Source organism: Myotis nattereri, assembly GCF_964212035.1.
Source record: "Myotis nattereri genome assembly, chromosome: 1".
Lineage (NCBI taxonomy): Eukaryota > Metazoa > Chordata > Mammalia > Chiroptera > Vespertilionidae > Myotis > Myotis nattereri.
In genome coordinates, this window is record NC_138075.1 from 43,047,162 (window position 1) to 43,060,033 (window position 12,872).

Here is a 12,872-nt window from a genome sequence, read left to right on the forward strand (position 1 = left end):
GGTAGGTACATTGTTATTAACTTAATTAGGGTACTCCTAAGCTGGCCTTTGCTAAAAACGTCCTCAATCTGATTGAGGTAGTTCACTGAGGTCGACCCCTTCCAACTCTCCCATCCACACTCGTCTTATATACTTGTTTCGTCTATCTCCTTTCTGAAAACCGACTTCTGCGCATGGGCCACGAAGTTTCAATCGCACTGTATGTGCGCGCCCACACGTGGTATTTTGTGGAAGAACCACACGCAAGGGGCCAAAGAGCCGCATGTGGCTCGCGAGCCGCGGTTTGCCGACCACTGGTCCAGAAGATGGGAGAGGATGCTCATCCAAGCAGAAAGTTTTCTACCATCTTACAGAGTATGAAGAATTCTCTGGGATAGTTGAATATTTTTCATTATCTAACTCTTCAAATTATAATTAGTTATAGTCAACTATAGCATGTAGTTGACAACTAAAAATTTCATTTTTCTGAACTAATGAATCATATGTAGAAACAAAATTAGAAAGCTGGAACCAGCCTTAAGCAATTTAGTACAGTTCTTTTATTCTTTTAACTAAATGTTCTTTTGACTCCACTTCCACATCTCCATCCATTCCAAGCATACACATAAGACATAAAAGGAATGAAGAAACAACACACACAAATTCACAGGAAGACCTTACCCCAACTGGGTCTTTAAGACTCGTCTGGGATCCTTTCTTCCCTACAGGTTTCCTGGGTGTTTTAGTCCTCCTGGTCAGAGATTAAAAAAAACACACAAAACATTTCAGTTCAGCACTAACATTCAAAAACCTCACTTATAATTCATACAGAGAAAAACTTCCAAGGTTTATAAATTATTCCTGAGCAGTTCCAAAACACTACACCCTAAATAACTAACACAAGAATAAATTGCATTAAAAAAAAAAAGAATAAATTGCATTAGTAGTGTTTGTGGCATGCATAATCCAAATATAATTAAAATTTGGTTTAGGAGACATTTTTGGTACTAAATGTACCTACTTCATAGTTAAAATAGCTGGGATATTTTCTTGAGTGACAATTTTACAGAGGCACTACAAGTTTGAAAATTCTAATGATAAATGACCACACTTACCTCAAAACACATTTATGTGTGTACACAAGCACACTCGCTGCACCAACAGCCATTGCCCAAGGTAGACTGACAAGTGGTTAACTTCAATATCCATTCTTTCATCAAGGTTTATGTCTATACTTTCTTTTTTTTTTTTTACTTCTTTTTAAAATAAATCTTTGTTCAGATTATTACAGTTGTTCCTCTCCCCCCCCCCCCGCCCCATAGCTCCCTTCCACCCAGTTCCCACCCCACCCTCTGCCCTTACCCCCTCACTGTCCTCATCTGTAGGTGTACTATTTTTGTCCAGTCTCTTCCCACACCCTCCACACCCCTATACCCCCTGAGAATTGTCAGTCCACTCCTTTTCTATGCCCCTGGTTCTATTATATTCACCAGTTTACTCTGTTCATCAGACTTTTTATTCACTTGATTTTTAGATTCACTTGTTGATAGATATGTATTTGTTCATAATTTTTTTATTAATTAAATCTTAATTGTTCAGATTACATTTGTTCCTCTCCCCCCCCCCCATAACTCCCCTCCACCCAGTTCCCACCCCACCCTCCTCCCTCACTCCCCATCCACTGTCCTCATCCATAAGTGCATTTTTGTCCAGTCTCTTCCTGCATCCCCCACACCCCTCTCCCCCGCAAGAATAGCCAGTCCACTCCCTTTCTATGCCCCTGATTCTATTATAATCACCAATTCATTCTGTTCATCAGATTATTCACTTGATTTTCAGATTCACTTGTTGATAGATGTGTATTTGTTGTTCATAATTTGTATCTTTACCTTTTTCTTCTTCTTCCTCTTCTTAAAGGATACCTTTCAGCATTTCATGTAATACTGGTTTGGTGGTGATGAACTCCTTTAGCTTTTTCTTATCAGTGAAGCTCTTTATTTGACTTTCAATTCTGAATGATAGCTTTGCTGGGTAAAGTAATCTTGGTTGTAGGTTCTTGGCATTCATCACTTTGAATATTTCTTGCCACTCCCTTCTGGCCTGCATAGTTTCTGTTGAGAAATCAGCAGACAGTTGTATGGGTACTCCCTTGTAGGTAACTGACTGTCTTTCTCTTGCTGCTTTTAAGATTTTCTCTTTGTCTTTTTGCCCTTGGCATTTTAATTATGATGTGTCTTGGTGTGGTCCTCTTTGGATTCCTTTTGTTTGGGGTTCTCTGTGCTTCCTGGACTTGTAAGTCTATTTCTTTCACCAGATAGGGGAAATTTTCTGTCAGTATTTCTTCAAATAGGTTTTCAATATTTTGCTCTCTCTCTTCTTCTGGCACCCCTATAATTCGGATGTTGGGATGCTTGAAGTTGTCCCAGAGGCTCCTTACACTATCTTGGTATTTTTGGATTCTTTTTTCTTTTTGCTTTTCTGGTTGGGTGTTTTTCACTTTTTCATATTTCAAATCTTTGACTTGATTCTTGGGATCCTCTTGTCTGCTTGGATCTCTGTATATTATTCTTTATGTCAGTCAGTGTATGCTTAATTTTTAGTTGGTCCTTTTTCATATCCTTGAGGATCTCACTAAATTTATCAGCAGTTTCTAGAAAATTTTTGAAAAACCTTATAACCATGGTTGTGAACTCTATATCCAGTAGTTTGCTTTCCTCCATTTCTGTCATTTGTGATCTGTTTCTTTGTCTCTGCATATTTTATGCTTCCCTGTGTTGATAGAGTGGCTTTCTGTGCTAGGTGTCCTATAGGGCCCAGTGGCTCAGCCCTCCCCAATTACCTGGGGTGGATACTCTTGGTGCACCCCTTTGTGGGCTGTGTGCCCAGTCTTGTTGTAGTGTTGTAGTTAAGCCTTGATTGTTGTAGGTATCACTGGGAGGAATTGACCTCCAGGCCAATTGTCTGTGAGAATCAGCTGTGTCTACAGTGGGAGAACTTCTGTGCTAAAGACACCCTTATGGGGAAAGACTTGCTTCAGTGGGGCTTTGGTGCTCCCTGAGTCTGCCCCCTGAGTGTGTCCCTTATGGATCTGAGGAGTTGTAATCTGGATAGTCCCAATCTGACCACTGGGTACACAGGCTCTTGGATCACTAAGGAGGTGCTAATTTAGCCTCTGCCTGAGGCTACCCAGCAGGAGCTAAGGAGAGATCTGCAGATTCCTCTTCTTTGTTTGGGATTTGGAGGTGCCCAGATGGGGCCCAGCTGTGAAGCAATGCAAGCTGCTGTGGGGCCTTGGGCCTTCTTTTGGATGTTCTAGGTCTTTCTGACCCAGCTGCAGTTTGTTAGGCAATTTTAGATCTCAAAAGTCCAGCCCATTCATATGCAAAAGCCTCTGTGCACAGCTTGGGTGGGGCGGAGCAAACAGCTATGGCTGCTCCTCAGTCCTGCCCTAAGAGGTCCGGGTCTCAGTGTCCCGGGAATTGCTGCAAGCACCTCTGAGAGAAAGCCGCACTCAAGTTCTGCCTGCTGCCAGACATTCTCCCCGTATGAGTCTGGGTCCCCAGAGACTCGCCTGGAACTGGAGTCAGGGCCCGAATGCAATTGCAAAAGACACCGGTGTCCTCCGTTGCCAGCCCCTTTCCGCACGCTCGAGCCTCCGTACCTCTGCACTTTACTTCTGCACCTCCTGAGTCTGTGTGCTTTTCTCTTTCCTTCTAGTTGTAGAATTTCCACTCAGCCAGCCTTCCTGTGGTTCTGGATGATGTCTATTTTGTCTTTTAGTTGTATTTTTGAAGTGGTTGTGGGAGGCAGCAATTTCCGGTGTTCACCTATGCCGCCATCTTGGTTTCTCCCTATGTCTATACTTTCAAGGTCACTGAATTCTTAAAACCTATCATTCTTTGTCCCCCAAACAAAATGTGGTCCCCAAACTGCAATTTCTTGCTCTTAAATAATGTAATGCACACAACAGGCCTCAAATGGAGCCACCTGTGCTAAGCCCACATCACCAAACCAAGACTTAATACCTAATAGCAGTTTAGTCTCTCCCAGGAATACAATCTCAGCCAGTCAGTATGGAATTTCTCGGTCAGCATCAATGAGGTAAACGCCTTCACAGATCCCTGTGGTCCCTCAAAGGAAGGTGCTTGCTCTTTGCTTCTTCCTGCCCCTTTCAGCCTAGAAAAGTCTCTTCTATGCATGCAGATAAGCATAATCAATGAACGCAAGACACTGGGGGTGGGGTGGTGGTGGTGAGGGCATGTACCAGAGGCCGGGGTAAGGTCAATGGGGAAAAAAAGGAGACATATCTACTACTATTTGTAATACTTTAAACAATAAAATAAAACTTAAAAAATAAATGCAAAAAAAGTCTCCCATTTTGTATGTAGTTCCTCAGGTCTTTCTAGCTGTTAAATGAGGAACCCCCCCCCTCCCCAATTCACGAACTGTTGAGTAAAAGCCCATAAGATTTTAAAATTTACCCAGTTGAAATTTTATCAGTAGGGACAACAGAAAAAGCTATTCTGATTTATTTCACTATTTCTCTAGGATGCCTGCCTCCCTCCCACCTCCCACTCCAATTTATCTACAGGCTGAACACTTACCACTAAAATCACGTGAAATGATTGGCTTTGGCTACAGATTATGAAACTATTTTCTCAACATTTTCCCAAATGAAAAGAAGCAAATTAGTGTTTTAAGTGCAAGATAATTGTGATAGGTTTACTTAACATTGCACGTTTTTAAAAAAAAGATAAAGGATTTTGACCTTTGCCTCTTAAGAAAACCAAGCTGCCTTTTGCAGATGACGGTAATCATGGTAACACCGACCCTCTTCCTTGCACAATTCTGTTTGCCCAGCAGCGGTCCGGGAATTGCGCTGCACGGAGCAAGTCCCCGATGCGGCGAGGAATGTGGGCGGGTCCGTCTGCGGCCGGAGGACGGGGCGAAGCCACCCGCCTCCACCGGGGCTGGGCTCGGCCCCAGGCCCCGGCGCCGGCAGGGGGGGCGCCGGCAGGGGGAACGCCCGCAGCGCTCACGAAGCCAGGGCCTGGGACCCCCGAACCGGCCCCCACACGGCGCTCAACACTCGACCCCACCCACGACACGACCCACACTAACTCGGCAAAATGCCGCCTGAGAGCGCGGGCGGCCAGGAGGGAAAGGGGCGACTTCAGAAAGGCCTGGCGGGGGCGGCCCAGAGCCAGGTGCCGGCCGCCCAGCTACCGGGAACCGGCGGCATGGCACAGCCTCCCCACTCCCCCGACTTGGGGCCGACCTCCCCGGCCGGGTCTCCGCGCCGCGCCCGACTCCATGGAGCATGTAGGGTCCGCGGCGTGAGGAGACGCCCGCCCCATCCCCGCGGCCCGCTCCCGGCCCCGTACTCACGCTGGCTTCATCATGGCAGCAAGCTCCGCGCTGCCCAGACGCGCACGCGGACGGCGGGCTGGTCGGGGAAGCCTGGCGGGGACGGCGAGTCGCAGAGGAGCGCCGCGGAAGCCCGGACGCGGGGGCCGAAGCGCTGCGCTCAGTGGAGCCGGGCGGCGCGACGGCGAGCCCAGGTGAGCTTGCGCCCGGCACATTTCAAACGGGCCAATCAGCGCCGCCCACTGAGAAGGGGCGGGGCTTCCGAGGACGCGCCTGCTCTGCCGGAAGTGGCGCTGGTCTCCTGGGAGACTGACGCGGAGAGGGTGCGGGGAGTCTGGGCGCCTACGCGGCTGCGCTGGAGCCGGGACTTTACATATGAAATACAACTCCCTCCAAGTCCGATAAGGAAACTGAAGGTCTGTTTTCCTACAGCACGAGACGTCCAAAGGCGGAGCACATCCAGGTCTGATTCAGAAGTCTGCGCTGTCGCTCCGGCCCAGGAGGGTTCTGTTCTGCCCAGCGCAGTCTCCACTCCGTCTGTGGTTTTCGCATCACCACACCATTTCGGCTTCCTTTCTCTCTTTTCTTCTCCTTTCCTGGGCTCTCCAGCTCTGTCATTTATATACCAATGTTTGATCCTGGGCATACAGAAATGAATAAATTTTGGCCCTCAAAGAACGTCCAGACCACTCTTTTCTATGATGAACTGATCCTTTCTCATTCTGATCTCTGCCCCTAACGGATGACTATCAAAGATACATTTATATCTGTGCTCTCATGGAACTCTAGTCCCGTTTCCTCACCTTCCTACAGGATCAGACACCGGTAAGGATAGACACAATGTAATATCCTTAGCCCATGTTTTTCTATACAAAAATGATTCTAATCTTTGTCATTACATAGTTACAGTGAATTCATCATTTTACACAATGCAAGTAAATCTGGAGGGTAAATTTCTAGAAGCATAATTGCTGTGTCAGAGTATACGCATGGGTAATGTTGGGCAGTATTGCCAAATTGTCCTTCCTAAAGGTTGTCCAAATGTACAATCCCATCAGGCGTGTATGACAGTGCCTGTTTCTCACAATTACCAGACAACAAAGCTGATCTAATAGGTGAAAAAAAATCACGATGTGGTTTAAATTTCCCCCCTTATGTTGAATGTGGTCGGGTGTCTGTTTTTATGTTCAAGAGCCATTTGTGTTTTCTTCTCTATGAACAGTGTTCATCTCCTTTGCCTCCTTGTTCTACTGAGTTGTTCGTTTTCCTAATTGAATTGTAAATATATTAAAGAAATTGGTCCTCATCCAAAATATGAGTTCAAAAAGTTTAATAGTTTATAATTTGGTTTTATTTCATTTATGTTGTTTTGTGACAGCTTAGAAAAATATTTAAGAGAGTCAAATTTATCAGACTTTTCTCTACTGACTTGTGTTTTGTGTCATACTAGGAAGTCTTCTCCAACTAAGATAATTTTTTTAAATATATTTTCTAGTGTTTTTTTAAAATATATTTTTATTGATTTCAGAGAGGAAGGGAGAGGGAGAGATAGAAATATCAATGATGAGAGAGAATCATTCATCAGCTGCCTTCTGCACGCCCACCACTGGGAATCAAGCGTACAACCTGGGCATATACCCTGAACAGGAATCGAGCCATGATCTCCTGTTTCATAGGTTGATGCTCAACCACTGAGCCATACCTGCTTGGCTCTAGTGCTTTTATTTTATTTATTTATTTTTTTTTTACAGAGAGGAAGGGAGAGGGATAGAGAGTTAGAAACATTGATGAGAGAGAAACATCGATCAGCTGCCTCCTGCACACCTCCTACTGGGGATGTGCCCGCAACCAAGGTACATGCCCTTGACCAGAATCGAACCTGGGACCCTTCAGTCCACAGGCCGACACTCTATCCACTGAGCCAAACCAGTCAGGGCTCTAGTGCTTTTATTACTTTGTTTTTTATGTTTAAGTCTTTGGACCATTAGAATATATATATTTTTTGTAATCAAATGAGAGGTTGGAATCTGTATTATTTAGGAATTGGGCTGGACTGTTGGCTTACCTCGTAGTTACTCTGCAGTCTGGTTTTGGCTTCAATTTCTCTATTGGAACTCTTCTCACCAAGATTACCACCTCCCTGATGCTAAATCTAATTGACCCTTCCCCACCCTTATCTTGACCTTTTAATAGCACTAAAAAATATTTCTCATTCATTTCTTCCTATGCCTTTTTTTTTCCCCTAGCTCTCTAGCCCATTTTTCTTAGCCTCATTTTTGAGTTATTTTTTTCTCCCTTAAATGTTGTGACTTAGGGTATTTTACCTGGTTTACTAGCTGGTCCCTCTCCTCAGGCACTCCCAACCATGCCCAGGGCTTCACCTTCCATTCACATTTGCTCTTCTGAGTTCCAGACTCATGTATCCAACTGCCTTATGAATTTTCCACTTGTGTGTCTCACAGGCACCTCACACCTAACATATCCTAATCTCTTCCCCTGAACCTGCTCCCCCTCAGTGGATGACATCACCATCTACCCACCCTCCCAAACCAGAGTCCAAGGGACCGTCTTTGACTTTTGCCTCCCCGCTCTATTCCAATATTCAATTACCGAATCTTGACAGTTCTACCTATAGCCTTCAAACCTCTCCACTTCTCTTCCGTCCCTTGGCCACTACCATCGGTCACCTGCATGATCTCACCTGGCTACTACCTTCCCATCCAGGATCCATTTTGCAGCCAGCTCCCCTATAAATCACAGATCTGATCATGCCACTCCTGTGCTTGTAAAACTATAGTAGCTCCCCATGGCTGCAGAACCCCAATGGAGCCCCAAGGCTCTTCCTCTTCAAGCTCATCACCTATCATTAACCCCTGCACCACTACCTCCAGCCATGCTGACCTTTGCTGTCAAGCTCTCCTTCTTCCCTTCCTCTGACAATGTCTCCTTATCCGAAGTTCTCAGCAGGTCTCTTGCCATCTACGCTGCTCTGCATGCTGGTCCCCTGCACTTCCCAGTCACCGCACCTGCTGATTTGCTTTGGCACTCACTTCCCAATTTACAATCATTATTTATTAGTCTCTTCTCCATCTTATCCCTACATCTTATCACTAGATGGCACTGTTGCACCCCGGTGTCCAACAATTGAGCTACTCCATAAATGTTGAGAGGGAATGAGTGAATCCACCCTTTTAAAGAAAACCCCAGTCAAGGACCTAGTTAAATTGCACCACCCCCAGCTTTTTTTCTGGCCAGTTTTTTCTTCCTCCCTCACTTCTATCCATATTAAGCTCTCTGGCTTATTAGTTTTCTTTAAAATGCCAATTCATTATAATATCATTTCTCAGGGTGTCCCACAGGTAACTCACACCTAACACATCCTAATCTTTTCCCCCAGAGGGCTCCCATAACCAGTAAAAGAGCTGCATTTCCCCCTAGAATTAGAGATCCAGACCAGAGGTGAGGGTAAGAGAGAGTAGAATTGGTATGCTGAGTGTTTGTTTTTTAAAGTCAGATTTATTAAGGTATAATTTACACACAGTAAAATTCAACCTCCTTAGTTGAACTGTCTACATATTTGTCAAACATATACCATCCTGTAACCATTGCCACAATTAAATATTTAAAACTAGAGGCCTGATGCACGAAATTCGTGCAAGGGGCTCCGCCCCTGCCTGGCTTTGTCAGGAAGGAAGGATGTCCAGAAGGACATCTGGTCTAATTAGCATACTGTGCTTTTATTATTATGGATTCCCATCAAACAAAAAATTCCCTTGAAGTCAATCACTGTCCCCTACCCTCAAACCCTTGGCAATCACTTTCCTAACTTGTTGAGTTTTGTCTTTTCCAGAATGTTTCTTCAACTCAGCATAATGCTTTAGCGGTTTTTCCATGTGTTGCATGTACTGGGAGTGTGTTCCCTTTTATTTCAGTAGCATTCTATTGTATGAATGCATGACCATTCATTGATTCGTTTAATGGACATTTAGGTTGTTTCCCCTTTTTGGTGATCAGGAATGAAACTAGTATAATTATTTGTGTAAAGGTCTTTATGTAGACATGTGCTTTCATTTCTCTTGGGTGGGATGACTGGTTTTGTAAGTGTAACTTTGTAAGAAACTGCCAGACTGGACTGGGAGGGTCTTATGTAAATCACTGAAAAGGAGCTGACACTACACAAATTTGAAGCCATAATAAATCCAACCAGCTACCTAAGTAAGTCCAGCTACAGGACCCTAATGAACACCAATGACCAGACCTGCAGAAGCCCAGAGTTTTGACGGAAGGTGGTAAAATGGAGACAGGACCACTGTGGAAGCTGGTACACCCAACACCCAAGGGAAAGAGTCCTCTCCCCAGCCCTGCTGTTCACTCAGTGGTCTTGGAACCAGCATCTCACATTCCCAAGCCATTTATAAAATGAATGATTGGAAGTCAGTGTTTTATATTCTCAGAAAATAAATTAATAAAACGAAGCTTGGGGGGAAGCTGTAAAATTAATAACAAAAAGAAACAAGTGAATAACATACACAGAAAGGGGCTATAACTGACCCAAGTAATGAAGACTATTTACTTTATGCCCTCAGGCTGAAGACAGAAAGATCTTGAAACTTACATTGAATTCTAATCAGTAGGCTTTTTTCAGACATAGGTCAGTAATTTTGAAATGGCATTGTGTACATTCTAGGACTGAGCAAAGAAGTACATGTATTGTGGACAACAGGAGCAGTTTTCTCTGTTAGAGCTGCATAAATATCAAAAGGGGAAGGCTAAAACGTACCTGGGGATTCTTTGTCCTATTTGGCAACATTTTTCTAAGGAAGAAATTATGTTAAAAAATAATGGACTCTGTCACTGCTTCTTTTTGGGGACGCACGGGACTTGGTTGAATGTCTGTAAGGAGGATTCTCCGAAAGGTCGGGGGCCTCTGGGGGGACCTTGCCGAAGGCGGGACCCTACCTTGACTTTTCCGAACAAGTCCGGTCCCCCGGGATGTTTTGCTAGAATCTCTATGTTTAGTCTTTAAAGACCTGACCTTGTAGAAGCATATACTGTACTTTCTCAAGGATACTTACCCTGCTGATTGTATCTAGAGATTGAGTTCAAGCTGTTTGAATAAAAGCCAAAGGAGGCAGGCGAACCTGGCTACTTGGGGGCGATAGCCAAGTAGTGCCTTAGCCCTCTCTTTCACAGAAACGTGTGTCAGAGCAATCTGTTCATCCGTCGCTCAGGGTCTGCCGGTCAGCCCCGGCACTACTTTTAAAAAGAAATTTTTAAAAAAATTGATTTCAGAGAGGAAGGGAGAGGGAGAGAGAGATAGAAACATCAATGATGAGGATCATTGAATGGCGGCCTCCTGCATGCCCCGCACTGGGGATTGAGCCTGCAACCCGGGCATGTCCTCTGACTGGAAATTGAACCGTGACCTCCTGGTTCATAGGTTGATGCTCAACCACTGAGCCTTGGAGGATGCAAAATATAAGCCAGCTTTAGAAATCTGTTGCTGAGATGAAGAGAATACGTGTGACAACTCTCTTTGTCTGAAGTACATTTATTACAGACTTGAAGCATTCATACAAGTACCCATGGGACATAGGAAAGCCCCATTCGCAATCTCCCAGGAAGAACAGGAGAAATTTGCAGAGTTCTTCAAAAAAATCAAGTCATTCAGACATCTTCTGGATGTTATACATATCAGGCATCAGTGGCCAGGTTTCCATCCATCCAATAGGACAAGTGCCTACTGGCCTTTGCAATTCCTGCTACCTTGGCCAGATACACCTCCCCCCACGCTGGCACAGCTGGCACCTTTCTGCCTATCAACCAAGTCTCTTCTCATATATAAGCTTACCAGAGTGGTCATCCACTCTCACCTATTCCTTCACTAGGCTTCTTTTCTTTTTTTAAAAAATTCATTTTTATTGGTTTCAGAGCAGAAGGGAGAGAGAGATAGAAACATCAATGAAGAGAGAGAATCATTAATCGGTTGCCTACTGCACGTCCCCTACTGGGGATTGAGCCCACAACCTGGGCATGTGCCCTTGACTGGAATCAAACCTGGGACCCTTCAGTCCGCAGGCTGATGCTCTATCCACTGAGCCAAACCAGCTAGGGCTAGGCTTATTTTCTTTATTGCACTTACCATTACCGGAATTTATCTTGTCTGACTGACTGATCAGAACATCAGATCCATGAAGGAGGGACAGTGAGGGTTTTGTTCACTTCTGTGTCCCCAGTTCCTAGGTCAGTGTTTGTTCTATATATACCAGGCACTAAAATATTCATCACATGATTTAGCAATGCACTCATGTACAGGAATCTATTTCTCATGAAAAATGAACATGTTTGTAGAGTGGTGGGTGAAATATAACCAAACCAAGTGGGAAACAGGACAACTGTATTATAATAAATAAACTTTATTTCTTTATTCCACACAATTTAAGAAAACCATACACTGGAAGAATATCTCTGAGTTTTTCATTCATATGGATCGTTGATTAGAAAATCAGGCTAGCGTTCAACAGATATGTCATAACATGTTTTACAGTGTTGATAGGTGTTTCATGTATAAAGGGTATCATGGCTAAAACAAATTTGGGATCCAACTGAAGTGCTTTTCCAACGTACCTGACAATACCATTCTACTCCACTGCCTTCCTCAGAACCTCTCATATGAGCAGGGTTCCACAGAAAGCACTTTGAAAAAGATTACAGGAGACCAAGTAGTTAAATCACTTTGTACTCAAAAGTTTCTAAACTTCCCACTTATAATTCTAATTAACAATGGATCATAACTCTCTAAGAATTGAGCAGTGGAAAATGAAACTCTATAATAAGTAAAGGGGAGATACATTTGACTAAATGGCCTCATTCAAACACATTGAAGTTTTATCACAACTATAATGTCTGATAAGTTTTAGAGTTATCATTCTCAAGCAGGGGGAGGGGAAAGAGGGACATCCCATTGTGAGTGTACCCACCCCTACATAATCCCTTTTGAGACAGGGTCAAGGTGAACAGTTGGCACCCATGGGAGTCTGGCACATCTCTATAGTGTATTGAGACATTAAAAAATTTTTGAGAACTACATTAAAAAGCATCTTCCCAGTGAGGTCTTCAACTGACCCACTGCCAACCTTTCTAACTTTCTGGAATGACTTAAGCAACACTATCAGACTTAATACTTACTGATAATTCAGATATTTGAATTCATTTTCACTACAGAGTAGAAGCTTCCAAATCAGTGTACTGCAAATTGGTATAAAATTTTAATTTGTAATACTGTCCAAAAACATACAATGGGACTAAATTTACCAAAGTTATAAAACCACTATGAAACATTTGATCTTATTTTGTTGATTTAACATTTCATTTTCACCATTAAGCATGACAAAAGTAACATAACCAAAGATTAAATCATCTAAAAGCCCTTCAAATTAATCATCCAATATTTTCCAACTATTTGTAAGCTATAGAACATGATTTTATTGTTATAAACAGAATTAGAAAGCCTTCATGTCTTTGGC

General features: G+C 43.7%; 1 protein-coding gene across 1 annotated transcript in view; it reads right to left on the reverse strand.

Moving 5' to 3' along the window:
• KIF23 (kinesin family member 23) overlaps positions 1 to 6,077 on the reverse strand; it is a 48,695-nt gene extending 42,618 nt beyond the window's left edge. Inside the window, exons 1-2 of the mRNA XM_081101531.1 lie at positions 5,368 to 6,077; positions 661 to 730 (exon numbers count right to left, since the gene is read on the reverse strand). Coding sequence (XP_080957657.1) covers positions 661 to 730; positions 5,368 to 5,561 — 264 coding nt within the window. The 5' untranslated portion in view covers positions 5,562 to 6,077. The remainder of the gene's footprint in view (positions 1 to 660; positions 731 to 5,367) is intronic.
• Between the last annotated feature and the right edge of the window lie 6,795 nt (positions 6,078 to 12,872).